Source organism: Hippopotamus amphibius, chromosome 9 (genome assembly GCF_030028045.1).
Source record: "Hippopotamus amphibius kiboko isolate mHipAmp2 chromosome 9, mHipAmp2.hap2, whole genome shotgun sequence".
Lineage (NCBI taxonomy): Eukaryota > Metazoa > Chordata > Mammalia > Artiodactyla > Hippopotamidae > Hippopotamus > Hippopotamus amphibius.
In genome coordinates, this window is record NC_080194.1 from 43,845,402 (window position 1) to 43,871,410 (window position 26,009).

Below are 26,009 nucleotides of genomic sequence, written 5' to 3' on the forward strand. Positions count from 1 at the left end.
TAGTTGGTGAAAGCTGTTGGTTTCTATGTGCCATAAAGACGTGTCTGAAGGGACACATTCAAATGCTTTTTGAATAAGCATAATGCCCCAAGAAGAGGGGCCCGGAACCATACCCGTGATTAAGGAGCTGACTTGCAACACCAGGTTATTGGATTTCTCCAGGATGCACTGGCTCTTGGGGTCTAGGCTGCTGACTCCTGGCTGAAGATGGTCCCTCTGACTCTCCTGGCACTGCAAGACGGTAGTATGGGTCTGAGGACTGAGGGGAGGTAAAGGCTTGGTGAGCTTCTGGCTGAAGTACCGCTGGATCTGATCTAGCTCACTCAGATTCCTCCTGCAAAAGAAGGGGAGAAGGAAAAAGGGTCATTTACTGGGATTATAAGCACCTTTTACGTTCCCTTGACATTCTATTGCTTGAGCTAGGACCTTAGCATCTCTCACTTTTTCTATTAACACCAGGGCCCCCCTCTCTCCAATCTAATTCATCCTTCGTCTCTCTGACTACAATCCCACTGCTGGGGACAATACTTTCCCCCTTCTGTCTGGATAATGGGAGTCCTCTTCTGATGTCTGGCAAATATTCTACCTCCTTATAGGGAACCATTCTTATCATCATTCCAGTCCTCACTTCCCCTTACTCTGGGCTAGCACTGACCTTTGCTACCTTATAACCATTCCTCATCCCTCAAGCAAGTGACCTCTTCCAGCAAGACTTCCCCGATGCTCTAAGCTGGTTTAAAGGCTATTCCTCTGTGCTCCAGTTCTTTCTGTACTCTTCAACCATATCATTTGTTTGTTTCACATCAGTTACCCCTGATGTAATGTGAACTCTGTGCTGATTCCTTTATATCTACTGCACCCAACACAGTGCTTGGCACAAAATAATGAATGCTGAGTGGAGAAATAGACATGAATATATGACTTTTAAAAAATCTTCTGTTCAAAAACCTTTAATGGGGCCACATTCATTCTTACTACTCCAATGAGAAATCACGTCAACTATTACCATCTTCACACGCATAGGATTTTATTTTATGCTTTTAAATACCTTACCTTGTTTAATTCTCATCCAACCAGATGAGATCAGTAATTAGTTTTACAAATAAGGAATGTGAGGATCAGAGAATGTAAGTGATTTGTCTAGGGTAAGTAGTAGCATGCAGTTGCTCAGAAATGGAAACTCCAAGACTTATGCTTTTTCCATTATGTAGATGGGCTCTGTCCCAAGTGGGTTCATTTATGCCTCATACCCTCGCATACTAGAGCTGGAGTTCAAGCTGCTCCCTGCTCTGTCCCCATCCTATTCACTTTTTAAGGTGCAGCTCAAAGTCCACTTTAAGGTGCACATCGAAGTCCACTGCCTCAAATCATTGGGCCACCTCGCCCTTAAAATCCTTTACTCTAGGCATCTAACCTTCTGGCTTAAATTTTCCCTTCATTTTCTCACGTGTTAGTTTAGTTTCCCTAACTAGGCCATGAGCATCTGGTAATAGAAGATAATATCTCAACTTTCTCTATTTCTCTAGTACACTCAATGTGCCTGGCACAATTGGCACAACACAGACACTAAAAACTGTAAGTAAACAGAAAGTCTTTCTATCCTTTTCAAAGAGCAGTCTGTGTATCTCAGAGTCAAATCTAAATTAAATGAGAGGACAAAGCTGATCCTTATTCTATCACTAGAAGCCACAACTCTATCAAATCACAGTGGATTTACTTAGGTGTGTATATCTGGGTTTATGCCACATAGATAAATACTTGTAGCAGGAAGCAGACAAATGTAAACGTGGTAAAGCTTTAGGAAATATGCAAACCCAACTGGCCTTGTCAGAGGTTCTTGGTACAGAACCTACTATCACCAAGCTGCAATTTTCTCATCTGTGAAAAAGGGTAATACTTGCCCTGCAGGCCTCACAGGATTGCCGTGACTCAAATGGGCTCCGTGAACCCAAGCAAGTAACACAAAATTGACACTATCTTGTTTCATCTCTATTTCGTAGAGAACTTGTCTGCGGCAGTGGTTCTTAAAACCTGGCTCTAGGACTAGCAGCATCAGTATCACCTGAGAAGCTGTTAGAAATGCAAATTCTCAGGTCCTATCCTAGATCTACTGAAGCAGGAACTATATGGGTGGGTCCCAGCAATCACTGTTTTAACAAGCCCTTCGTGGGATTCTGACACACATTAATTCTGAGAACCACTCCTCTAGGACAGCGGTTTTTAGCTTGATGGTTTTAGCCCCAACGGGACATTTGGCAATGTATGGATATATTTTTGGTTGTCACAACTGGGGGAGGGGTGCTACTAATATTTAGTGGATAGAGACCAGGGATGCTGCTAAATATCCTACAATGCACAGGACAGGCCCCCAGAGGCAAAATATCTGGCCCAAATGTCAACAGTTTTTTTTTAGCACATTTCTTTCTGCACAGAATGCCCTTCATATTTGTTGACCTGTTCCTTTAGAGACCAGTTCAGTCACTAAATATGACTTCTTTGTATCTTTCCATGACCAACCCAGAATGTTACTCATTCCTCCACGTACCCTTGGCCAGGAAACCTGGAACTCTTATCATACATGGTTATAATTATAATAGCAACATGCTGTCTCCTCTGCTGGGAATGGCAGAGCCAGGACTGGAAATCAAGTCTCTCTGACGCCGGAGCCAAGTCCTTTCCACTGCACCACACTTCTTACTAGGTAATCCAGGGGCTGATCCAGATGACCTATAATGGTCCTTTCAATTCTCACAGTGCTTTTCTGGCTCAGATGCTGATTAAGAAAGAGACAGGGAAGCATTAACAGGACAGATGCTGATCTGGAAGAATCCAGTGCTTGTGAGGATAAAGACAGTGGGCAGGATGAGGCTTTGTAAACTGTAGAGTAGATGTGAGGGTGGTTGTTATTAAGTTTGATGACTAATCTAAAGTTTATATATTCATAGGTGGACCAGAAATACAGTCCCTTGAAGGAATGGAAGGCCCCAAGCTGAGACAGATTCATCTGTGAGGAATCCTGTGAGGCTCCAGGTCCACTTGGACACTAACATACACGAAAGCCCCTGTGTAACATCCAGAGTGGCGGCAGCTAGTGGAAAGCAGTACTGCAGGTTGCCTTTGCCCATTCACCTTGAGCTCCACTATGGTTCCCTGTGTCTTTTCTCAGCAGACAGCCTCACCTGAGAGAAGTCAGTATGGAAGTATGGGAGGACAAGGGCGATGTGGTCAGTTTGTCATCACTTGGCAAGACTGCCTCTCCCTGATGCAGGGATTCATGGAAGCGGCGGATGTTCTGTACATGCTCTTCATGGCGTGATGCCTGGCTTCTTGTAGTACCACTTCTGTTGGGAATAAATGGAGGCAAAATAAATTCCTAACCAATGAGAAAACAAACAATAAATTTGTGAGAACAAGCAAATCACCCTCCTGACATGGTACTGCAAATACATCTTCACTACCACAGTTATGGTTTCATTGACTCAATTGCTTGGATTACAATTATCTCCTGAATAATTCTGCCTTCAGTCTTACTCATTCCCCTTTTATAAATTCTCTACATTATAGCCTCAGTGATTTTTTAAATACACAGATCTGAAATAACAATAACAACAACATTTATGGAGTCCTTGTTATGTGCCAAGCACTGTTCTAAGTATTCAACATGTATTAACCTATTCAATTATCATCATTCCTTTCTAGCTTTGGCTTCTCTTTTTTAATCTATAGAACAAATTTCAAGTTCCTCAGCATGGTATTCAAGAACTTGATCCCAGCAATAATCATCCTCTTTTTAAGTAACAGCTTCTTTGAGATATAATTCACATACCATAAAATTCACTCATTTAAAGTGTACAATTCAATGGATTTTATTTTATTTATTTATTTTATTGGAGTATAATTGCTTTACAATGTTGTGCTAATTTCTGCTGTGCAATGGAGTGAATTAGCTACGTGTATACATATATCCCTTCCCTCTTGGACCTCTCCCCTGCCACCATCCCACCCATCTACGTCATCACAGAGCACTGAGCTTAGCTCTCTATGTTATATTGCAGGTTCCCACTAGCTACCTATTTTACACATGGTAGTGTATTTATGTCAAACTTAATTTCCCAATTCATCCCACCCTCCCCTTCCTCCACTGAGTCCACACATCTATTTCTCTACATCTATGTCTCTATCCCTGCCCTGGAATTTCAGTATATTCAAAGTTGTGCAACCATCAGCACAATCAATCTTAGAATAATTTCATCACTCTAAAAGAAATTCTATATTTAACAGCCATCACTTCATATTTCCTCCTCTCCCCTGGCCCTCCACCCAAACCTCCCAGCCCTAGGCAACTGCTAATCCACTTCCTGTCTCTATAGATTTGCCTAATCTGAATTTTTTATATTAATGGAATCATACATCTATGATCTTTTTTTTGGTCTTTATTTAGGGCTTATTGTTTTTTAATTATCTTTAGGAAGATTGTCCCTATTCCAAAAGTATAAAATATTCTCAGCACTCCGAGTGATATTTTAATATGTAATTCAGGTCATTTGTTTCTTTGCTCATTACCTTCCAATTGTTCTTTTTTTTTTTTTTTTTGACAGTTCATCTCTTCCCCCTTCCTTCTATGATCTTTCGTGACTAGCTTCTTCCATTTAGCATAATGTTTTCAAGCTTAATCTATGTGGTAGCATATATCAGTACTTCATTTCTTTTCATGGCTGGATAATTTTCCATTGTATAGATATATCACATTTTGTTTATCTACTCATCAGTTGATGGACATTTGGGTTGTTTCTGTTTTTTGGTTATTGGGAATAATGCTGCTACAAACATTCATGTACAAGTTTTTGTGTGGACACGTTTTCATTTCTCCTATATACATAGCAGTGAAAGTACTGGATCATATGGTTACTTTAACCATATGATCATAACCTTTTATGGAATTGCCAGACTGTTTTCCAAAACAGCTGCACCATTCTACAATCCTACAAGCCATGTATGAGGATTCCGATTTCTCCATATCCTCCTCAACACTTGCGATATTTGTCTTTTTGATTATAGCCATCCTAGTGGGTGAGAAGCGGTATGTTATTATGTTTTTCATTTACATTTCCCTGATGGCTAACAATACCAAACACCTTTCATGTGCTTATTAGTCTTTTGTGTATGTACTTTAGAGATATATCTATTCAGATCATTTTTAACTGTTATTTATATTATTAAGTTATAAGAATTCTTTATATATTTTGGATACAAGTCTCTTAGATCTATGATTTGCAAATATTTTCTCACATTCTGTGGGCTTTTTCACTTTCTTGATAGCATTTGTAGCAGGAAAGTTTTAAATTTTGATGAATCCAATTTATTTTTTCTTTTGTTGCTTCTACTTCTGGTGTCATATCTTTTTTTTTTTAAATAAATTTATTTATTTATATATTGGCTGCGTTGGGTCTTTGTTGCTGCACATGGGCTTTCTCTAGTTGCGGTGAGCAGGGGCTACTCTTGGTTGCTGTGCTTGGGCTTCTCATTGTAGCAGCTTCCCTTGTTGCGGAGCACGGGCTCTAGGCACATGGGCTTCAGTAGTTTTGGTACACAAGCTTAGTTGCTCCGTGGCATGCGGGATCTTCCTGGACCAGGGATCAAACCTGTGTCCCCTGCATTGGCAGGTGGATTCTTAACCACTTCGCCACTAGGGAAGTCCCTTTTTCTTTTTTAAATTTATTTTATTTTTGGCTGTGCTGAGTCTTCATTGTTGCGTGCAGACTTTCCCTAGTTGTGGAGAGCAGGGGCTACTCTTTGTTGCGGTGCATAGGCTTCTCACTGTGGTGGCTTCTCTTCTAGAGCACAGGCTCTAGGCTCACGGGCTTTAGTAGTTGTGGCATGTGAGCTCAGTAGTCGTGGCTCACGGGCTCTAGAGCGCAGGTTTAGTAGTTGTGGCTCACGGTCTTAGTTGTTCCATGGCATGTGGGATCTTCCTGGACCAGGGATTTAACCCGTGTCCCCTGCATTGGCAGGCGGATTCTTAACCACTGAGCCACCAGGGAAGTCCCAGAAGGTTGGGATTAACATATACACACTACTATAAATAAAACAGATAACGGGAATTCCCTGGCAGTTCAGCAGTTAGGACTCCGTGCTTCCAATGCAGGGATCACAGGTTCGATCCCTGGTCAGGAAACTAGGATCCCATATGCTGCATGGCACAGCCAAAAAAATTAAAAAAAAGAAAAAAAAGAAAAAAAAAGATAATCAATGAGGACCTACTGCATAGCAGAGGGAACTATACTCAATATTTTGTAGTAACACATAAGGGAAAAAAATCTGAAAAAGAATATATACACATATATAAAACAAAAGAATATATATATAAAACTGAATCACTGTGCTGTACAAGTGAAACTAACATGATATTGTAAATCAACTATACTTCAATAAAAATAAAAATTAAAATAATTTTTGAGAGTATAAGGTGGTTTTGAAGTAGAAATATTGAGAACCACTGCTTTATTAAGGTATAACTGGTATATAATAAACTTTACATGTTTAAAGCATACAATATAATGTGTTTTGACATACGTGTACCTCTAAGGAAACCATTACCACATCAAGATAATGAACGTATCCATCACCCCTGAAAGTTTCCTGTCCTTTGTAATTCCTCCCTCTTTCCCACTCCATTCATCCTGCTTTGTCCCTAGGCAACCACTGATTTGCTTTCTGTCACTATAGATTATTATGCATTTTCTAGAATTTTATATAAATGGAATAATATACAATGTACTCTGTCTAGCTTCCCTCTCTCAGCATAATTATTTTGAGATTCCTTTGATTGTCTCACTGATTGGCAATGGTCAATGTAACACCTATAAAATAGATAACAGAGAAATTATCTAAACTCAGGATCTAGGATTTCACTGAAACATGGCCTCCCTTTATGCAGAGGGTAGAAAATGTGATAGAAAACCTACATAGAACTGAAATGGGTCTTTGAGTAGCTAAGCAGTATTAGAGCGTCTTTCTTGGAATAAAGGGTCTACTCAGTAACTGCTGCTGTAGGAGTGGCTCTTACAAGATCCCTTCCCTTCTCTGTGAGGTGGAGAGAGAGACATGGAAAAGACTGATGGAGGCAGGAGAATGCCAAATGGCACTAGGGCCTGAGGGGAGTGGGGTGGAAAGAAGCAATCTTAGTCTTAGATTCTAATAACCTGGCATGTAGGTTTGGGAGGGGAAAGGTCATGATATGTTTCTCACACAGCTGTTAACTGATTTTAGGGATGAAGATCAAAGGCCTCTGAGGAAAAGAGAAGAGTTCCTTGTACAGAAGCTACCCTTTTGATAGCAGTAAGACTTCTAGTTCCTATCTTTTTTTTTTTTAATATTTCTTTATTTTTGGCTGCATTGGGTCTTATCTTACTTGCAGCACGCAGGCTCTTCATTGCGGTGCACAGGCTCTCTAGTTGTGGCATATGAGTTCCAGAGCATGTGGGCTCTGTAGTTGCAGCGCATGGGCTTAGTTGCCCTGCAGCATGTGGGATCTTAGTTCCCTAACCAGGGATTGAACCCGCATTCCCTGCACTGGCAGGCGGATTCTTAACCACTGGACCACCAGGGAAGTCTCTAGTTCCTATCTTATAAAATCATTGTTTTCATAGGGTCTTGAGTTCCCAGGGGTTATGAAAGAAGATCAATAGTCTTTCCCTGTCTTTCATGTCTTCCTCTAATAAAGGAAAGAGAGAAATGATAAGCTAGTTTGCACAATTCCACTCTTGACCCCATTTCCTTCTATCATCAGGAAATCACTCACCTCCCAGGAGAGAAGAAATCAACCTCCTCTGATGAGGTGTGAACCAGTTGTTCTGGAGCCTGTCCTGCAATGCAGCTGGGGAATGCAGCATACATATCAGAGGCAGGGAAGGAAAAGGTACTGTATACTGGGATCTGCAGAAGCAATGAGAAAAATGGCACACGTTGCCACAAATCCTTTGGGAATAAAGCAGTATAAATAAATTTGTAAAATTTATTGTATGTGTATAATTTATTTTCTATGTGTTGAACACTGTACTAAGCAATTTACATCCATTTTCTCATTTAAATAGCACAATCTTACGAGGTAGGTACTATTATTATCCCCGTTTTACAGACTATAGTATCAGACTGCTTTTTAAAATTGCTTTATTTTTATTTATGCTCGTTTCCTCCAGCTGGTTTGTGAACTCCTGGCTGGACATCTTACATTTCCTTTACATGTGAGGTAATCTCATGATTACCAGGGCTGATGTAAAGAAAGGCTCTCCTATACGGGGACTATTTAAACTCTTTGCCATTTTCTCATGCATGCATTTATTCAATCATTCATGCATTTGGTATTTACTGATGCCCACTCTGCCAAACCCCAGCCCAGGCCTGTGTGACGGGGATGAGTAAAACATAGCCTTTGCCTTGAGAGAGCTCCCCCATCTGGGACAGTCTGGAAAATTTTCCTTTCCTTTACAGTTAAACTGCCTGAAAGACTTGTCTACGCTTACTACCATCAATTCCACCTTCCCATTCTCTTTTAATTTTTTTAATAGACTAATGATTCTAATGTAACAGAGTTTTTTTTTTAAAGTTCATCCAATGTGGTTTCAGATTCCACACTGCAACTAATCTTATTTAAAGAGTGAGCTTAATTCATGTATTATAAAATTCACCCTTTGAAAGTGTTCAGTTCAGTGGTTTTCAGTATATTCAGAATTGTGCATCCATCACCACCATGTAATTCCAGAACGTTTTCACCCCAAAATGGTCATGAGGTCATTATGAGACACAAATGTATTCTGTACACTGGAAAGTACCAAACACATGTAAATTATCTTCTTATAGGTTTTGCTCAGTAGAACCCTTATTGGTTAGGGATGTGAATCAGGATACATACCAGTGATCCTGAGGTCTCCATCCCACGTCTTGCTTTTCTTTCTTCTTTGAAGTGCATCAAACTCTCCAACGGGGAGATAGCAACTTTTATCTGCCCTTGGCACTCTCCACTGAAGTCTGTGATGTTGTACCAGCCACAGACAAACTGGAAGCCAGAGAGAAGCGGGGAGAGGTCCACTGAGGCAAAGCCAATCACCCTCTCCTCATCTGTGGGGGAAAGAGAAGAGCTGGGCAGTGTGGCTGGGCATGTCTTGCCACTGAGATTCGAGGTGGCACACAGAGAAACTGATTCAGGGGATGGGAGGGTTCAGTGATTCCACAATCAACAGAGAAGAAAGATAATGAGGATGAGAGACTGGCAGCAACAGCCTGCTTTCTAACGACTGTACATTCCTTTTTTGTAAGGTAGGAAAAAGCTTGCAGGGTTAAGTTCTGTCCACTTGATATAGGCAACTGGAAAACACCCGTTAAATGTAAGAAACACTTGTTCTTTTCCCTAGATTATCATGTCTCACTGATTTTCCTTAGGGCAGTGGCTCTTGAAAGAAATTGTTTGAAAGACTATCACCCTTGGAATTATGAGGTATTTGCATTTTCTTATTTATACTTGTCTGTATTTTCCAAATTTTCTATAACATACATATGCATTATATTTAATTAAGAACGAAAGAGGGACTTCCTAGCTGGCACAGCGGTTAAGAATCCACCTGCCAATGCAGGGGACATGGGTTTGATCCCTGCTCCAGGAAGATTCCACACGCTGTGGAGCAACTAAGCCCATGTGCTGCAGCTATTGAAGCCCGTGTGCCTAGAGCCCGTGCTCTGCAACAAGAGAAGCCACCAAAATGAGGAGCCTGTGCACCACAATGAAGAGTAGCCCCCACTCGCTGCAACTAGAGAAAGCCTGTGTACAGCAACAAAGACTCAACACAGTCAATAAATAAATAAATTAAAAAACAAACAAACAAAAAAGACCAAAAGAGACACAATTCACACACACACAAAGACAACCTTCTAGAAAACCAGTACAGGGTGCAAAATGAGCTCGGGCTCTGGCTGCTCTTCTTTTGCTTGGTTTTTTTTTTTTTCTTTTTGGCTGCACTGCACAGCTTGCAGGATCTTAGTTCCCTGACCAGGAGCTGAACCTGGGCCACGGCAGTGAAAGTGCCATGTCCTAACCACCGGACAACTAGGGAATTCCCTCTCGCTGCTCTTAATGACAGAGAAGACCCCTTCTTGGTTGGAGAAGCCACCATGCAATAACCTTTGCTTTCAGACTTAACTGCTTCTTGCTCTTCATTTCTGACATGATAGCAGCTGAGGACAAACAGCCCCTGTCCCTTCACACGTTCCTGTTTTGTATAGGCTCCACTCCCTACATTGAATATCAAGGACTGATTCTACCAAACATGGACACAATTCTCAGTTTTCAATTTGCAGAATAAATCAAGGAATGCAAATTTTCAAGAAGAGTGGTTGTGAGTTTCCAAGTTGCTTGTGACACTGGACTCACCACACACTAACATTTGTTTATACAGTTTGCTCTTTAGACTGGGACCTACCTTAAGCTGAGACCAAGTATTACTCACTTTATGTTCCCTACACTCTCCATACCTAGCATAACATCTTCCTACACCACAGGAACTTGATAAATATCCACTGAGAGCACGAGTGAACTGGCCAAGGTAGAGTGGGACAAAGAAGCAGAGTACCACAAGAGCAAATTTGAGTGTAGCTTTGACTTGAAAACATACTCCAACTTCTTGGGCCTTGCGTCTCACATATATGAGAAGTACTGAACCAGATTTAAGATCCCTTTCAACTTGAATAGTCTTAGCTTCTAGGAACTCTTGAAGTTGTGTTCCCCAGAGTATGGGTCATGTAATTCTTACCCACTGTGGGTGAAGAGCGATGGCTAGAGCCATTGATTTGCACTCCAAAGATATTACAGCTTTTCAAAGAAAACGAATCTTGCTCTATTTGGTTATCAAAGATGTAACTTGTTCTTGTTATATAGTAACTTTAGATAACCATGTTGAGGGTTCTGCCCAATATGAAAGCACTTCATCCTAAACATAGTTGAGGAGAAATCTGGCTAAGTTGATCATTAAGAAAAGAATGGCTTTGAAGAGTTATATTTAATATCAGATTTAGCATTCAACCCACTATTCTCCCTTTGTAGTTTTATGTTCCAGTGATCCTGAACTTCCCTCATACTCTTTCTTTACTCCACGCTTTCGTATGTGCTGTTCCCTCTGACTATACTATGGCAGGTCCCTTCACTTCTCAGCCGAGGTATGCCCCACAAAGCCTTCTCCAACATTCTGTCTGGGTTAGATGTCCCCTACCAGAGCACCCTGTATTTGTCTAATCATACTGTACTGTTAGACTGTGAGCTGCATGAGGACAGAGACCACGTCTATCTTGTTTTACTTTTGTATCCTCAGCACTTAGCACAATGACCAGCACAGAGTACGAACTTAAGTATTTATTGAACACAGCTTGGTCTGGTTTGAGTAACTTTTACAATAGGTTCCCTGAGTCTGTGTTGAAAGGATGGAGTAAAGAGGAGAGCGGCATCTACATACACTGAGACACAAAGCTGGATGAGCTCTATCCTCCTTTACACTAGGGTCCTACAGGACTCTAGGGGTCCCGGAAGGTAGGGAATGTATTTTATTCAACTCTATACCCAAGAGCCCTAGCACTGTACCTGACACCTTGTAGACATAGTAATAAAAATAGCTCCGTTTATTAAGCTCCAATTATGTCCCAAACACTTTATATAATTATCTCTAATCCTTACAAAAACCCTGTAGGGCTGGTACTATTATCCTAATTTTATAAATAAGGAAACAAAGGCTCAAAGATGTAAAGGTCACACAGTTTGTAAACAGCAGAGCCAAGACTGGAATGCCCAACTGCAAAAGACCAACGCTTATTCTTTTTTTCCTGCTGAAGTAAGTGTTGAATTGAGGCAAAGCCTGGTCTGCTTGACAATCTCTGGAGTATTTTAGAGAGAAGACAGGAATAGAAAGTAAGAGAGGAGTGTGGAGCCGAATAAAACAGGAATTCCTTGTGTTGATTTAGAGAAAACTGATTTATGACCAGCTCCTGCCCCACCAATAAGGTAGGGCAGGGCTGGGAATCCCTGGCAGCAGCCTGGGACCAATCATCAAAAAGAGATCTACAGCACCACTCCCAAACAGGAGCGTAGGAAGGAAGAGAGCCAGGTAAGCAGATTTCCTTTACCCTCTGACTACCCTCAGGTCTTTATTAGGCTTTGGGTTAGCTGTGAAACTTACCACTGGCAAGCAAACACTGTGATGCTGTAGATAACTCAAAACCACCAAAGGTTTGGAAACCAAGACCCAGCAGGAATCTTAGAAGGAGCTAGATTTACAGGAGGGATTTAGTTAGACAAAATTTTCTAAGTGCTGTGAGATCGTCAAACATCCTAATCACCGTATTTTTCTGAGTCATCCAATCTTATTAGCCTGGTGAAGTGCAAATGGTGAAGGCTATATAGCAAGTCAGAACTGGGTTGGAATCCTAATTCTATCAATTAATAGGTATATGACCTTAGTCAAGCCACTAAATTTTCTTGGGCCTCAGTTTTTACATCTATAAGATCGAACTAGTTATATTTTTACCTTGCAGATTAGAGATATTTGTAAAGGTATACTGCCATTCACTAATAAAAACAACAAAAACTGAGATGGTGTTTACTAAGAACCAAGTACTCATTTAATTTTTACCAAACCCTATGAGGTAGGTACTGTTATTATCCCTTCTTTATAGATAAGGAAACCGAAGCACAGAGAAATTAAGTTAGTCACCCAAAGTCACACTGCCTTGTAAGGGGAAGCACTGACATTTGAATCCAAAGACTGTGGCTTCAGTGTCTGTGCTCTTAACGTTGTTATATTTAATAAACGACAGTTGAGTAAAGCTAGGTTCAAGGATGCAGGATGTTAGCACTCCATCCTGGATCTTAAAACAGGGAAGGGCAAGCTGTCAGATTCTAGTTTTGTGTACTGCCTTAACATCACAGGACCTTGGTTAATAAGCCAGAGCCAACAGAAGGCATAACATCATATAAAGGGGGAAGAAATCACCTGTGTCTGGCAACAGTACATTATGATTATTACCATATGATCAGAAAGACTCAAGTGTACTTGGATTTCTGCACTAAGCAGGTAGTCAAACAAAATAATATGGTTTCTAAGGATCTAAATTCCATAGGAGAATTACAGGCCATTCTGTGGGATTACTTCTAACATACATATGTGTTCCCAGCACCATCAGTGCCATGGTTTTACTTGGTTAAAAAAAGAAAAGGATTGGCAAATTGTCAACATGATGTGAACTTATTTTTGCAACCAAATAAGACAGAGTTCATACCTCCTTTATGCCAAACTTTGAAGACCAGAGTTTGTTGTGGGTCCAAAAGAAGCTCTTTTGATAGCCTATGAAGAAAAACAACCACCATAAATTAACTGTGTAGAAAGCTTCTCTAGTATGAAACTTAGACTTGAAGAATATCTTATAGTTTGCAAAGTACTTCTCTAACACTTTCATTTCATGCTTACAATCATCTTCTAGGATATATTTTTATCTTCACAGTTAAAAGGAGGGAATGGAAGCTCAGGGAGGTGAAGTAACTAGGAACTTGTCAAGACCTAAAAACAAGCAACCCTGATGTAGTATTCTTCCCCGTAACTCCCCCACTCCCCATTTTATTGGAGCAGGTAAGGATTCTTCTTATGCCTTGTGGTGGTAGGTGGAGGTGGTGAGAAGAGAGGAAAAAGAATGTTTATTGAGTACCTTACCTTGGGCCAGCCATGGTGCCAAGTGTTTCTTATACACGTTATCTGTGACATGGACATTATTATCCTTGCTTTACAGATGATGAAGCTGGGCTCAGAGAGGTGAAGTCAATTGTTCAAGGTCACATAAAAGTCAGTAAGTGGCAGAGCTAGTTTACCTGACTCTAAAGCCACACTGTGCAGAGGCAAGGCACCAAAATAAGAAAGTACCCAACTTTCTCACCAGGTTAAAGTCAATGTGGAACTCACTGAGCACCTCTAATGTATTTTATATGAAGTGAATTATATAGTTTTAAATTACAAAGACTTGGAAAGTTCCAAAGCAAGTACCATTGCTCCAGGTGAGCAAGATGGAGAACCAAGAAAATCAAGAGACTTAACTTCCTTCTCCAGACTCCACGGGAGAACTGAAGAGAGCCAGCTTCAAGACCAGTGAGAGGCACTGTGCTAACTTGGAACAAATACTGCATCAGAGATTTGAATTCTAGTTGGGGGTCAAAACATCCACCTCGGAATTCCAACTCTCCTATTATCACCTGAGTGACCCTGAGCACTCAGTCTCTTTGAGCCCTGATTTTCTTACTTGTGAAATGGGATATTATTATCTATCTACAAGGTTTCTAGGAGCATCAAATGAAACAATTTTGTGATAAAGAAATTGCAAACAGCACCATCATTCATTTTTCTTCTAATCTTGCCTCTGTTACCAACAGACTTTGTAACCTCCTTGGGTCACAGTCTCCTTGATGTAAGGTAAGGGGATGAAATGAGGTGACTGTTAATGTTGCTTTAACAAGTAAGTAAAGTTAGGTTCTGAATGAACAAATCACTCTCATTAGAAGCTCAGCCCTCTGGCTGCCTACCTTTTGAGGCAGACTTGATATTTTAGATAAAGTGCTGGTCACTATGGCCAGAATTTCTATAATTTCCAGTAGCTCACCACAGACAGGACTGAGTTATCACTGCAGCTATAGCTCCTGACTCAGGTCAACCTCTCAAATTTCAAAACACTAAACATGTGAGTGACTGCTGAGACTCGATTAGGTACATAAACACTGTGAGAAAATAGAAGATCAGATACCATGTGGTGTGGCTGGTGTTAGCGGACAAAAATTAAACTTTACAAAAGGTGATGCAGTGTAAAGATAATAGTAACAATAATAATCAATAGAATCATACTTTTAACAATAATGAAACAGGTAACAGAAAAAAAGGCAGAGAGCCTGGTACTGCAGCAGAGGGCCTCTGTACTAGCCCCTGACCTCTGAGCCGCACTGCCACATGGTTGACAGGACTCCACCTCCCCCCTTTTTTGAGCTTCCAAAGGAGATCTGTTGTTTGTTAATGTACCTACCACGTACCATGATGTAATTTTCCTAAATGTCACGTAAATTTGGACCTCATAAGTACCCTGCAAAAATTACCTCCACTTACAGATGAGGAATCTCAGGCTCAGAGATGTTATATAAGTTGTTCACACAGCTAGTAAATGAGAGAGATGGGGTTGGAGGTCAAGTCTCTCTAGTTCCAAAGCCCAAGCTCTTTTCACTACCAGAAATCTCTTCCAAAGATGTATAATCCACAGCCCTTCCTGAGATCAGTCCTCTCTGCCTTCTTCACCTAGATAGCTTGTATACATTCTTTCACACTTAGCTGAGATGTCTTCAGGGACAATCTTAATCGATTATCTTCAATTCCCACTGCCCAGAACGGAGCAGAGCATATAAGAGGTTTTCAATGAATAATTTTTGAGTTGTACTGAGCAGAGTTAAAAAAATGCCACAATAAAACCTTTAAACTGTCACTAGCTATGAATTCATAAGCACTAGGATTAAATAATTGTTTGATAAGGAAAGCATTCTCCAAATCTGCTCAATATTGTTGTGTCTGTTATACTCCTCACTCTTGAGTTCACCTCTTGGAACAAAAAGCAGATTCTGGAAGGCTGATGGAACATCATAAAATACAAACCTTGATTGCTGTTGAAAATTCCAGATGGGGGAATCTGTGTTTTCAACCACTTGAGTGTAGATAGGAGATGGCTCATCAGCTGTTGTGAAGGATACACAACAACTGGGTGTTGATACTTTCCTCTGTGTCAAGGGGCTCCCTGAAATAGAAAAGAGTGGAGTGACTATTTTAGGGTACCAAAAAGAATGTGCTCGAAGCCTCTCATTATACGGGTACAAGAAGAACCATTCCTAGCTCTCTCCTACCTTTGGGTCTTTGTTTGAGCTATTCCTTGTGTCTGAAATGTTTCTGCTACTGAAACTGTCCTTTCAAGGCTCAGTTCATAAATACTATCCAGCAAGAAACAATTTCTCCCATCTCCTTGTATTTTGTGGGATGATGGAAAATACTGGATTAAGAGGCAAAAGATAGAACTGCAAAGAGCCTGTACTTACAAGTCAGATGATCAGAGATTAGCTCTGCCATACACATTCTGTGTAACCTTGGGCCACCACCTCCTCAAATGGGGCATATGATACTTACACCTCCTCAGATGTTGTAAGGATTAAAAATAAATAATAATAGTAGTTAACACTTACATATCACTTAATATGTGCCAGGCACTATTCTAAGAACTATACATGTATTAACTCATTTAATCATTACAACAAACCTATGAGGAAGATATTATTATTAGTCCCATTATATAGATGAAAAAACTGGGGTACAGAGAGATCAAACATTTATTAAATGGTCACACACTTACTAAATGGTAAACTGAGAGTCAAATTCAAGCATTCTGACTCTAGAGTCCAAGCTCTCAGCCATCGCCTATGTTGCCTCCACTAGAATTAAATGAATGTAAAACACTGAGTACTGTGCTGGCGTTTCAAGATCAGGTTTCCAATGTGGGAGACTCAGTCATTTATTCTCTCTTAAAATAATGTAAAATGAAGACGGATGACAATACTAGATAGTCTAACTGAGCTGTCCAACAAGATAACCACTAGCCACAGGTGGCTATTTTACTTTAAATTAGTGAAAATTAAATAAGATTAAAAATTCTGTTTCTTAGTTACACTAGCTATATTTCAAGCACTCAATAGCTACATGTGGCTAATGGCTACCACACTGGACAGTAAAAATATACAACACTCCCATCATAGTACAAAGTTCTTTTCGGCAGTGCTGAATAACACAGATTCCATAACGTAGTAGACTCTATACATTCCGTAAGATCCCCTTCAGCTCTAAAATGCTATACCTCAGTATTACAGATGAAGGAAAGAGAAGAGAATAGAAGAAAATAAGTATGTCTTAAATATTATTTATGTGATCCAGAGGAACAAATTCTATATGTGGATTCTAACTGGTTTGCCTTCTTTCTACCTGACTAGCTCAAGGCTTCCCCAAATCCATACTCCCACTTTACTTTGTAGGTGAAGTTAATTTTTGAGGCTTCACCTTGCTCCTTCTCTGGTTGCTCTTTTTGGTAACTACTCTTCCAAAGACCCCAGGCTGTCCCTGTGTACAGAAAATCCGATGAACGCATTTATACTCAGGAACTGATGATTTTACTCCCCTCCATAAACAGTGTAATATTAATAAGTAGCCTTTAAAAGATAGACTCTAGTACCTTCTACTCTGAGAAGCCTCTCTCGACTCTCTAGGCAGAATCACTGAACTTTATACCCCCAGTTAGATCTCTCCAACTTCAACACTGTTTTAGGGAAACAGACGTGCCTGCAATTTTGCTTTGCTATGTTTTCCTCAACCAAAAGAATTTCCATTAGAGTAGCTGAATTGTATTTTTTTTGTAGTTTTATTAAGCACTTAAAATTTTATTTTATTTTATTTTTTTAATATAGTATAGTTGATTTACAACGTTGTGCCAATCTGCTGTACAGCAAAGTGACTCAGTTACACACATACATTTTTTTTATATTCTTTTCCATTGTGGTTTATCACAGGATATTGAATATAGTTCCCTATGCTATACAGTAGGACCTTGTTAATCCATCCTACCTATAATAGTTTACATATGCTAATCCCATACTCCTAGTCCTTCCCTCCCCCGCCCCCCTTCCCATTGGCAACCACAAGTCTGTTCTCTATGTAGAGTAGACCAAATCTTTTCAAACCTTCCCACCAAAGCAACAACAACTTAGAGAAAAGTAAATACTAAAATCTGGAGTGTGGGGGCTCTTGTTGCCTTGAAAGAGCAACAATACACATGACATCTATTAGCAGCCTTGTATTTTATCTAAAAATTCATGAGGAATTTACATTATCCTCCACAATATAGCCCTATTTGCTTAAACTAAAAATGCTACTTCCCCTCAAAATCTTGGTAAAAAATATACGTTATCTTACTTAATCTCGTGACTTCTAACAACCAGACCAGACGGCATTACTTTTTAGTCCCTCTTATAGGGGATAATAAAGAAAGAAAATGGGTTACGAACAGAGACAAAGGAGTGCAGATTTTGCATGGAGTCCTTGCGAAAAGAGAGCTGAAGAGGAGGAAGAGGAATGCTAGCCTTAGAAGTGAGAGCTGGTGGTGGCTGCGAGGCCGGAGGGAGCTGAGGTGTGTGCAAGAGTTGCTGACAAAGCAGGACCCAGAGAAAGGCTTAACCAGGAGGTAGAAAAGCACTTAAGATACAGAGAAAAACTATAGGAGGAACAAAATAAAACAAAAAACCACTGGCTACAACCTGGCAAAACCAGTTTGCAAGCATATTCTTGAAAGAGCAGGAAAAAATGATTCTAATAAAATGGTAATAAGCAAAGAACAGTTAATGGAAATCAATAATATAGCTCCCATCATTACTAATGTAAAATGTACAGAATAGCACTAACAGTACGTCTATCTAGTGAGCCATCTTTTTAAAAGTTTTACTTTTGTGAAACTAAACAGTATTACATGGACTGACTTGCTCAGCATCCACCCCCACTTACTTTTACTGTATTCTATTCCTTTATTATAGAGATTGAAAGGGTCACAGACTCCTTTGTACTAGAGTATCGATACAAATTGGTCTCTATTAGATGCCATTACAACAGATTTGGAAGGCAGACATGAGGCAGAGGACATGTTCCTTCTCCTTTTGCTTTTGCTACTAGCAAGGATGACACTGAGTTTTCTGCTAAGGGCCTTGAAACAGAAGTACTATTTTTAATTTGGGAAAAAAGTCTTGAACAGAAATACTCCTTTCAACCAAACAGGCAGATGATAAAGAAATCAACTTGGGAGAACAGGTCTATCAGGTTTCCCTGGCTCTCCCCTTGTGGTTGGAAATTCAGCTGGGCCTGTTTACCCTCTTGGAAAAGGTCAAGTTCTGAAATACTTTTGGAGGCAGCCGAGATGAAAACAGCTATACCTCCTACTGAGTTGGGACACACATTGAGAGCAGTTAAGAGGACTTGAGATGAGCCAGCTTTACTGTTTTAAAAGTTTTCACTGAATTTCCTGTGTTTTATATAAGTATGAAAAGTAGTTTTATGCATCAAAAATGGGATAATTGCTTCAATGAGATTAAAATAACAACCCCTTATTTTTAACACTTTATAGCTTACAGTTTTCTTATCAGCACTAAACTTGTACTGATAACATCCCTGATACTCACACAAAGATGGGTGTCTCTATCTCTATTTTACAAATAAGGCAACCAAGGAACAGAGAGGTAAAGTGGCTTGCTCGTTTACTAGCATTTGGAAGATCCAGCCAGGTTTCCTAACTCCTATTCCAGGGATATTCCAGTGCAATAGTTCTAATTAATTATACCTGGTTAAGAGAAAAGCTCTCCCTCTGGCCTGGAGTAAATAGATGGAAAATTTCCCTCAAGCAATGCCCAAATTTATATGTTAATAACAACCCAGTGCAGTCTTTGTTAAGCCAACATTAACTAACACCTGCTCTGTGACACACATGCACAGATAAGTCAGATTTGATTCTTTTTCTGGAGGCAGACATAAACAGATAATTACAATACAATAAGAAGCACAGGGGACCATGGGAACACAGAAGGACCCCCTAACCCTGCCTGGGTAGTTGAAAGAGAGCCTCTAAAGGCTGATGATACTGAAGATGGTTTTGATTTTCACTGAGTATAATTTAGATTACCTCAAATCACTTTACCTTTCTGTTCCTTGATTGCCTCATTTGTAAGACAGGGCTAGAGATACTGGTCATGTCTAGCACAAGTATTGAAGCTGATTCTTTATTCTTTTTTTTTTTAAATTGTATTTATTTATTTATTTATTTATTTATTTATTATTTTTTTTTTTGGGGGGGGTACACCAAGAAAAATATGGAACACTTCACGAATTTGCGTGTCATCCTTGCGCAGGGGCCATGCTAATCTTCTCTGTATCGTTCCAATTTTAGTATATGTGCTGCTGAAGCGAGCACTGAAGCTGATTCTTGAAGGTTCCTCAGAGCTTTTTCTAACAAAAGTATCCAAGAAACTCTTGTATTTCAGAACCAGGACCACAGTGGGGACTATGCTGCTTCAGGTTTAAGGCACAATTCGGGGCTGTTTGTGAATCCTCTGCATGCAGCTTTGCACTGAGGAATCATTCATTTCCTTCCTCAAGGAAGAAGCTTCTAAGGCATGAGAGAGACTGTCACACTGAGAACACTGTTGAAGGGAAGAGGACAGCCAATGTGCATATTAAGGAAGCATCTACATGATTTTCACAAAAGCTTGGCTATTTATAGCTGACACTGAATGTGGGATATGCTGCTTCAGCTCCATATTCTTAGAAGATGAGAGCTGAAGAGAATCTTAGAGATGACCTTGTATGACTATCACATTTTACAGTTGAAGAAAAGAGAAACGGGTTTGCCCAAAGTCACTAAGCAAGTTAATGACTTAGCTAGGGCCAGAAGCCAGTCTTCTGACTCCCATTCCAGAAGTCTTTCTATTACATCATCACTTGGAAGGCACATTTCGGAGAGACAATGGGCAGGTCTGTACACTCAGGGCCCAGCACAGGGTCTGACTGAAGCATAAATATTTGTGGGGCGAAGGACTATATGGGCCTATCACTGCGAGGGTAGGACTTGGGAGACAGAGACAAGAGACTTCTGAAAGTATTCACTCTGATGCTTGATCTGCCCTGGCTAAACAGAAAGAGGCCAAATAACAAGTGATTTACAGATTTGTAACTCATGCCAGAGATGTGAGAGGCACTGAGCATCATATTCACAAACAAGAGGACATTATGCTCGTTTAGCTGCATCATGAAGACCCAGGTGTTGCGGTATAGAAATAAACACACAGTCCCTGTCCCCAAAGAACAGGCAGCCTAGTGGAGAGACATATTAAGAAACACTTTCAGTACAGAGTAATAAGTGATATGAAGGAGGAAAATTGTGTGGGGATGGTGGTGGTGGAATGGGGAAATTTTGGGAACACGGAGGAAGGCTTTCTGCTAGTAGCTGTGGTCAGTAGGCTTCAAAGTGTTGGTGTCATTCTACTCTTGAAGGATGAGGAGCAAATTTGTTGAATAAGAGAGAAAAAAGGCATTCTAGGTAGAGAAAAGAGCATGATCAAAGGTAACATGAAAAAAAAATGGGGCATTGGCAAAAAGCAAATTGCTGAATGTAAGGAACACTGAGAGCTGAGGCTGCAAAGACTGATTAGGCCACATGGCGGCACTCTGTGTGCTAGGTCACTGAGACTGCAGGGAACACAAAGTTGACAAAGTATTTTAAGTGGAGAGATGAGGTCAATTTGTTGACCAGACATATAACCTCAGAAGTAGAATGAAAAAGATATTGAAAGAGAATACTGTTCGTAGCAATCATTGAGAAGGCTTTTTCATCAGTACAAGTTTCTGAAGCCTGAATAAGCAAGGAGGCAGTGAGAATAGAGAAAAGGTGACAGAAACTTTCTGTGTAAGAGGACATGATCCTATACCGTGTATTGGATACAGTTGAAATTTAATAACTATTTGTTGAATGAATCTATTAATCCCTGCAACATCTCCTCTGTTAAATTCTACATAAGCAATTTTCCTGCAGGAGAGGCAAAGTAGAAAATCAGAGAATGTATTAGAAGGAGAAAAAGGGCCTTTGAGCAAGGTCTCAGATTCATCTGCTTTCTCATTTTAGAAATATTTACTGCTTATTATGTGTCAGACATAGTTCTAGGTGTTGCTGATCTAGCAGTAAATAAAACAAAAAATTCCTGTCTCTGTAGGACTTATCTTTAAAATAAACAACATGTACTATTTAAAGGCCATAGACAAAATAAAGCAGGAAAGAGGGACAAGTATTGTTGGGGAGAGGCTGTAATTTTAGATGGGTGACCAAGGAAGGTCTTGCTGAGCCAGTGATTTCAGTAAAGACAGGCCAGGAGTGAAGAATATTCCAGGTACAGAGAGAACATCAGATTCAAAGGCCCCAAGCAGGAGTCTGCCTATACATTCAAGAAAAAGCAAAGAGGCCAGCATGACGGCAACAGGGTGACTGAGAGAAAGAGAAGGATGTTGGGGAGAATTTGGTAACTGGGAAAGGGAGAAAGGAATCCAGGCTAAGAAAAGTGCATGAGCAAAGGCCCAGGGAATGGCTTGCCGTATGCCACGACTGGAAGGGAAAGGAAGCCAAGCACTGCTGGAAAAAGTCACCATTGTGCCACCACTGTGTCCACAGCTATTCTAAAAATCATGTCAATTAGTCTTAGTTGAACTCTTGCTGTAGCTCAGCAATTTTCTTATTTATATCTTCATGATTCTCTATAGATCCCTTGTAAAGATCATGAACTTCAGCCAAAGAGAATCAATTGCCACCACTACTCCCCATGTTCCCCCCAGGTAGGCCTAGAGCATACACTTTCCCACTTTAATATCTTCGTTCGAGTTGAAATAACCACCTGTAATTTCATTTCCACCTTTCTGAAATCACATTCATTCTAAAAAGTTCTGATTTCTTAGACACGTCTGATTCTCTGTTTCTAAACTCTCTAAACACTAGATATTGTATTACCTACCCTTCTGGTCCTTAGAGCATTCTGCTTTATACATCATTAATCATGTAGTTGCTAATCCCCTTATCTGGGTTATCAGCTCCTGGAGGACAGATACTATGTGTCATTTGCTCTGCACTTTCTGTATGTGGCACTTGCTTGGTACAGATTTACTGCTCACTGAACTGAAACACCATTCTTGTAATATAAGCACAGGCCTGGGTGTTTAGTACATAACTACCCTGGTAAATACAGAGTGTAAACAGAACTAACTGGTAAACAAAGATGTATCTTGTACCTAAAAGGCAGGACGGTATAGAGGAAAGAGCAAGAGGCGTTAGGTCCAGGCATAGCTGGATTCAAATTCCAGCTCTGTAGAGCTTATTAACTGTATAACTCAAGTCATTTTACCTTTTTGAGCTTCAGTGTCCTCATTCATAAAATGGGTACGTACTGTAATCTGTTCATAAAATAACCCCACTCATGGTAAGGATTAAATGAGATAATTAATGTGCAAAAATGAGGATAGAATTTAGCACAAGGAGATGTTCAATAAATTGTCAATTGTGAAGCCAGATTTAAAAAATGTAACTCACTGTTTGAGAAGTTACAAGTATATTTTGCTTTTTGCAATATGGAGGCAACCCCTAAAAGGGAACATAACCATATTTTTGCATATTAAATGTTATTTTCAATACAAAAACAAAAAACCAAAAAATTCTTGTAAAAAATCAAAGCTTTTTTGTGCTTTTCTTAAATTTATTCATGTATTGATTTTTCTCTTTTTAAAAAATTCAGTTTTTATATATCAGACTTGTCACAAATGGGCTGCTTTGGTAGGGCAGTACAAAATCAAAAACTGTTTCCCAATTTTGACTCATACAGGATCTCAGTATCTCTAACACAACATAGCAAGACTATGTGTGAGACAGTCCTGAGATAGAACATTTCAAGGTCTCTGACACACAAAGGTGATGAGAAGGATGAGAACCTCAGAGTCTTTGTAGAAGCTTATAATCATGGAAGTAATGTCTATTGGTAGTGTGTATATAGAGAAATAGAAATGAAAGACAGACAACAGTTACTATGAGTATGAATTTTCCTTCTGTTCCAAAGTAACAAGGATACACAGCAAAAACTGAGGAACAAAGAACTGATAGGAGCCAAGTAGGGAGGCCAAACCAGAATATGTATACTGAAATCTTCTGGACGCATAAGGCTGTGTTTTTCTGGCTCTCAGAACCATCACGCATCTCAGGACTGTTAATCACAGCCATTTACAGATGAGAAATTCAAGACACAGAGAGACAATAACTTGCTCAAAGTCACAAACACACACAACTTATTGCCTGGAAATACAGGGCTGAATACATTCTTACTAGAATGCAAGTTCCACTAGGGCACTATTTTTGTCTGTTTTTTAATTTGTTCATCCCCAGCACCATGGACAGTGCTCACACATAGCAAACAGGACATGTTTTGTTGCTGAATGAATGAATAATGAATAAATGAATGAGATAAGGTTTTTGCTCGTAAACAGCTCCTACCTAGTGGAGAAGAAAATCATGCAAACAATGTTAGTATATGTGATATATGCTATGATATAAAGGGCAAAAGTGCTAGGAGAGCAAACAGGAGGCGGCCTTTATGTCAGGGAAACTCTGGTAACTGGTGATGTTTGAGCTGAGGCTTGAGAGAGGAGCTGGAATTAAGCAGGCAAAAAAGAAGGTGATGGCAAAAGGGAAAATTTTAGAAGAGATTACAAGGCTGAATAAAATTAGGGGAGGGGTTCTTTGCACCATGGATTACTTTGGCTGCCTGGTGAAGTCTATGGGCCTCTTCTAATAGTGGGTTGTTTTTTTTTTAAGTGAATAATGTAAAATATATAAGATTACAAACAAATCAAATTATATTGGGATGTTATCAAAACATTAAAAAACTGTGATATAGTAATATATGTGTTTCATTAATGCATAACAAGATCTAACTGTAGGTTTAATAACTACTGTAATTTTGAAGTAAGGACAGGTATAAATGATATTCTAAGATATGTGCAGTAACGTAAATATGATATGAAAATACCTGTGATTTCTATCGTTGACAACATCAGATACTGTTAATATTAATAGCATCTATTGACTACACTCACAATTGGAAGAAATGTTCAATTTTAGTTACAGTTAATAAAAATAAAGATGTAATTATTTTCCTATCCAAGTTTACCTTCCCTGACTTTAATCCTTGGATCCCTGGGGGCTTATGGACCCAATGCTAAGAACCCTTGGCCCTAAGTGCATAATGAGGAGGGCCTGAGTTGGTAAGAATGGAGAAGAAGCTAGAGATCTAAGAGAAATTTAAGAGACACAACAATTTAATGGATCCAATAATTTGATGGTGGATAAGGAAAAGAGAAATACCTAAGTTGATACTCAGGTTTCTGGACTTGGGGAATTTACGATATGCAAAGTTAGGATAACTGACAAGGCCCACTTAGGTTCAGAAAGGCTTTCACGTGGCTTAAACCTTTAGCCTTGAGAAATATAATTAGGATTAAGACAATTCTTCTGGACCCTGTCATGATTAGAAAGATTTGTGAAGACAGGACCATAGCCTGCAGAGTTAGATACCTGTTTATGGATAAGTGAGCAGAACATACCTTTCAAGCTCAAGTGCATTGCTCTTTCTACCAGGATACTGACTGTAAAAGTTCCATCCAATTCAGTAGGGGCCTCCTGGGCCGGGCAGACTTCAGCTGTGGTGCTACTGCAGGGGACCTGGGTGGAGGCCAGAGACTTCTGGTGGCCATGTGGTGGAGAGAGCTGGAGCTCATCATTCCCTCTGGGGAGCTGCTCAGATTCACTGTGGCTGCTGCAGTCCATGGAGTCCAGCATTTGAGTGGGCCCAGGGTGTGAAGAAAGAGAGGAAAGAACCACATGAACTCTCAAGGCAGCTCCTGAGAGGTTGGAAGCATTTCGTCCAAACAGAGGATACACACCTGCAAGAGGATGAAGGAGAATAAGCCTAGGCAAGCAGAGACACTCTCTAACCCTGGAGGTGTTCACTGAGGGTACCTGTGGCCCTCTCTTCTTTGGCAGGGCTACAGGCCCTAATATACCAATTTGCAAAAGAAACTGTAAAGTTAATACACACTGTGAGAGTTTTCAAGGCCCCATCCCCACCCCCAGCACCATCTGCAATAATGGGAAGTAGTGAGAGATCTGATTTAAAGCCAAAGCTGAATGACTATCAGGCAGAGTTGCTGTAGAAGGAACTCATGTGCTGAGGGGCAACTAGACTTAGATGATTTCTGGAGCCTCTTAAAAGTTTAAGATTTGATGAAATCAGGAGT

General features: G+C 40.0%; 1 protein-coding gene and 1 non-coding gene across 5 annotated transcripts in view; both read right to left on the reverse strand.

The window, feature by feature from the left end:
- Positions 1-26,009, reverse strand: part of C2CD3 (C2 domain containing 3 centriole elongation regulator) — a 119,674-nt gene that overhangs the window by 21,826 nt on the left and 71,839 nt on the right. For all 4 annotated transcript variants that reach the window (XM_057750275.1, XM_057750274.1, XM_057750276.1 and 1 more), the window contains 7 exons: positions 25,317-25,655; positions 15,711-15,849; positions 13,315-13,379; positions 8,912-9,117; positions 7,802-7,935; positions 3,180-3,341; positions 114-334 (listed from right to left, as the gene is read on the reverse strand). In XM_057750275.1, the coding sequence (XP_057606258.1) occupies positions 114-334; positions 3,180-3,341; positions 7,802-7,935; positions 8,912-9,117; positions 13,315-13,379; positions 15,711-15,849; positions 25,317-25,655 (1,266 nt within the window). The remainder of the gene's footprint in view (positions 1-113; positions 335-3,179; positions 3,342-7,801; positions 7,936-8,911; positions 9,118-13,314; positions 13,380-15,710; positions 15,850-25,316; positions 25,656-26,009) is intronic.
- Positions 19,994-20,100, reverse strand: LOC130829610 (U6 spliceosomal RNA). The gene has a single exon (XR_009047623.1). It is a non-coding gene; the product is annotated as a U6 spliceosomal RNA (small nuclear RNA).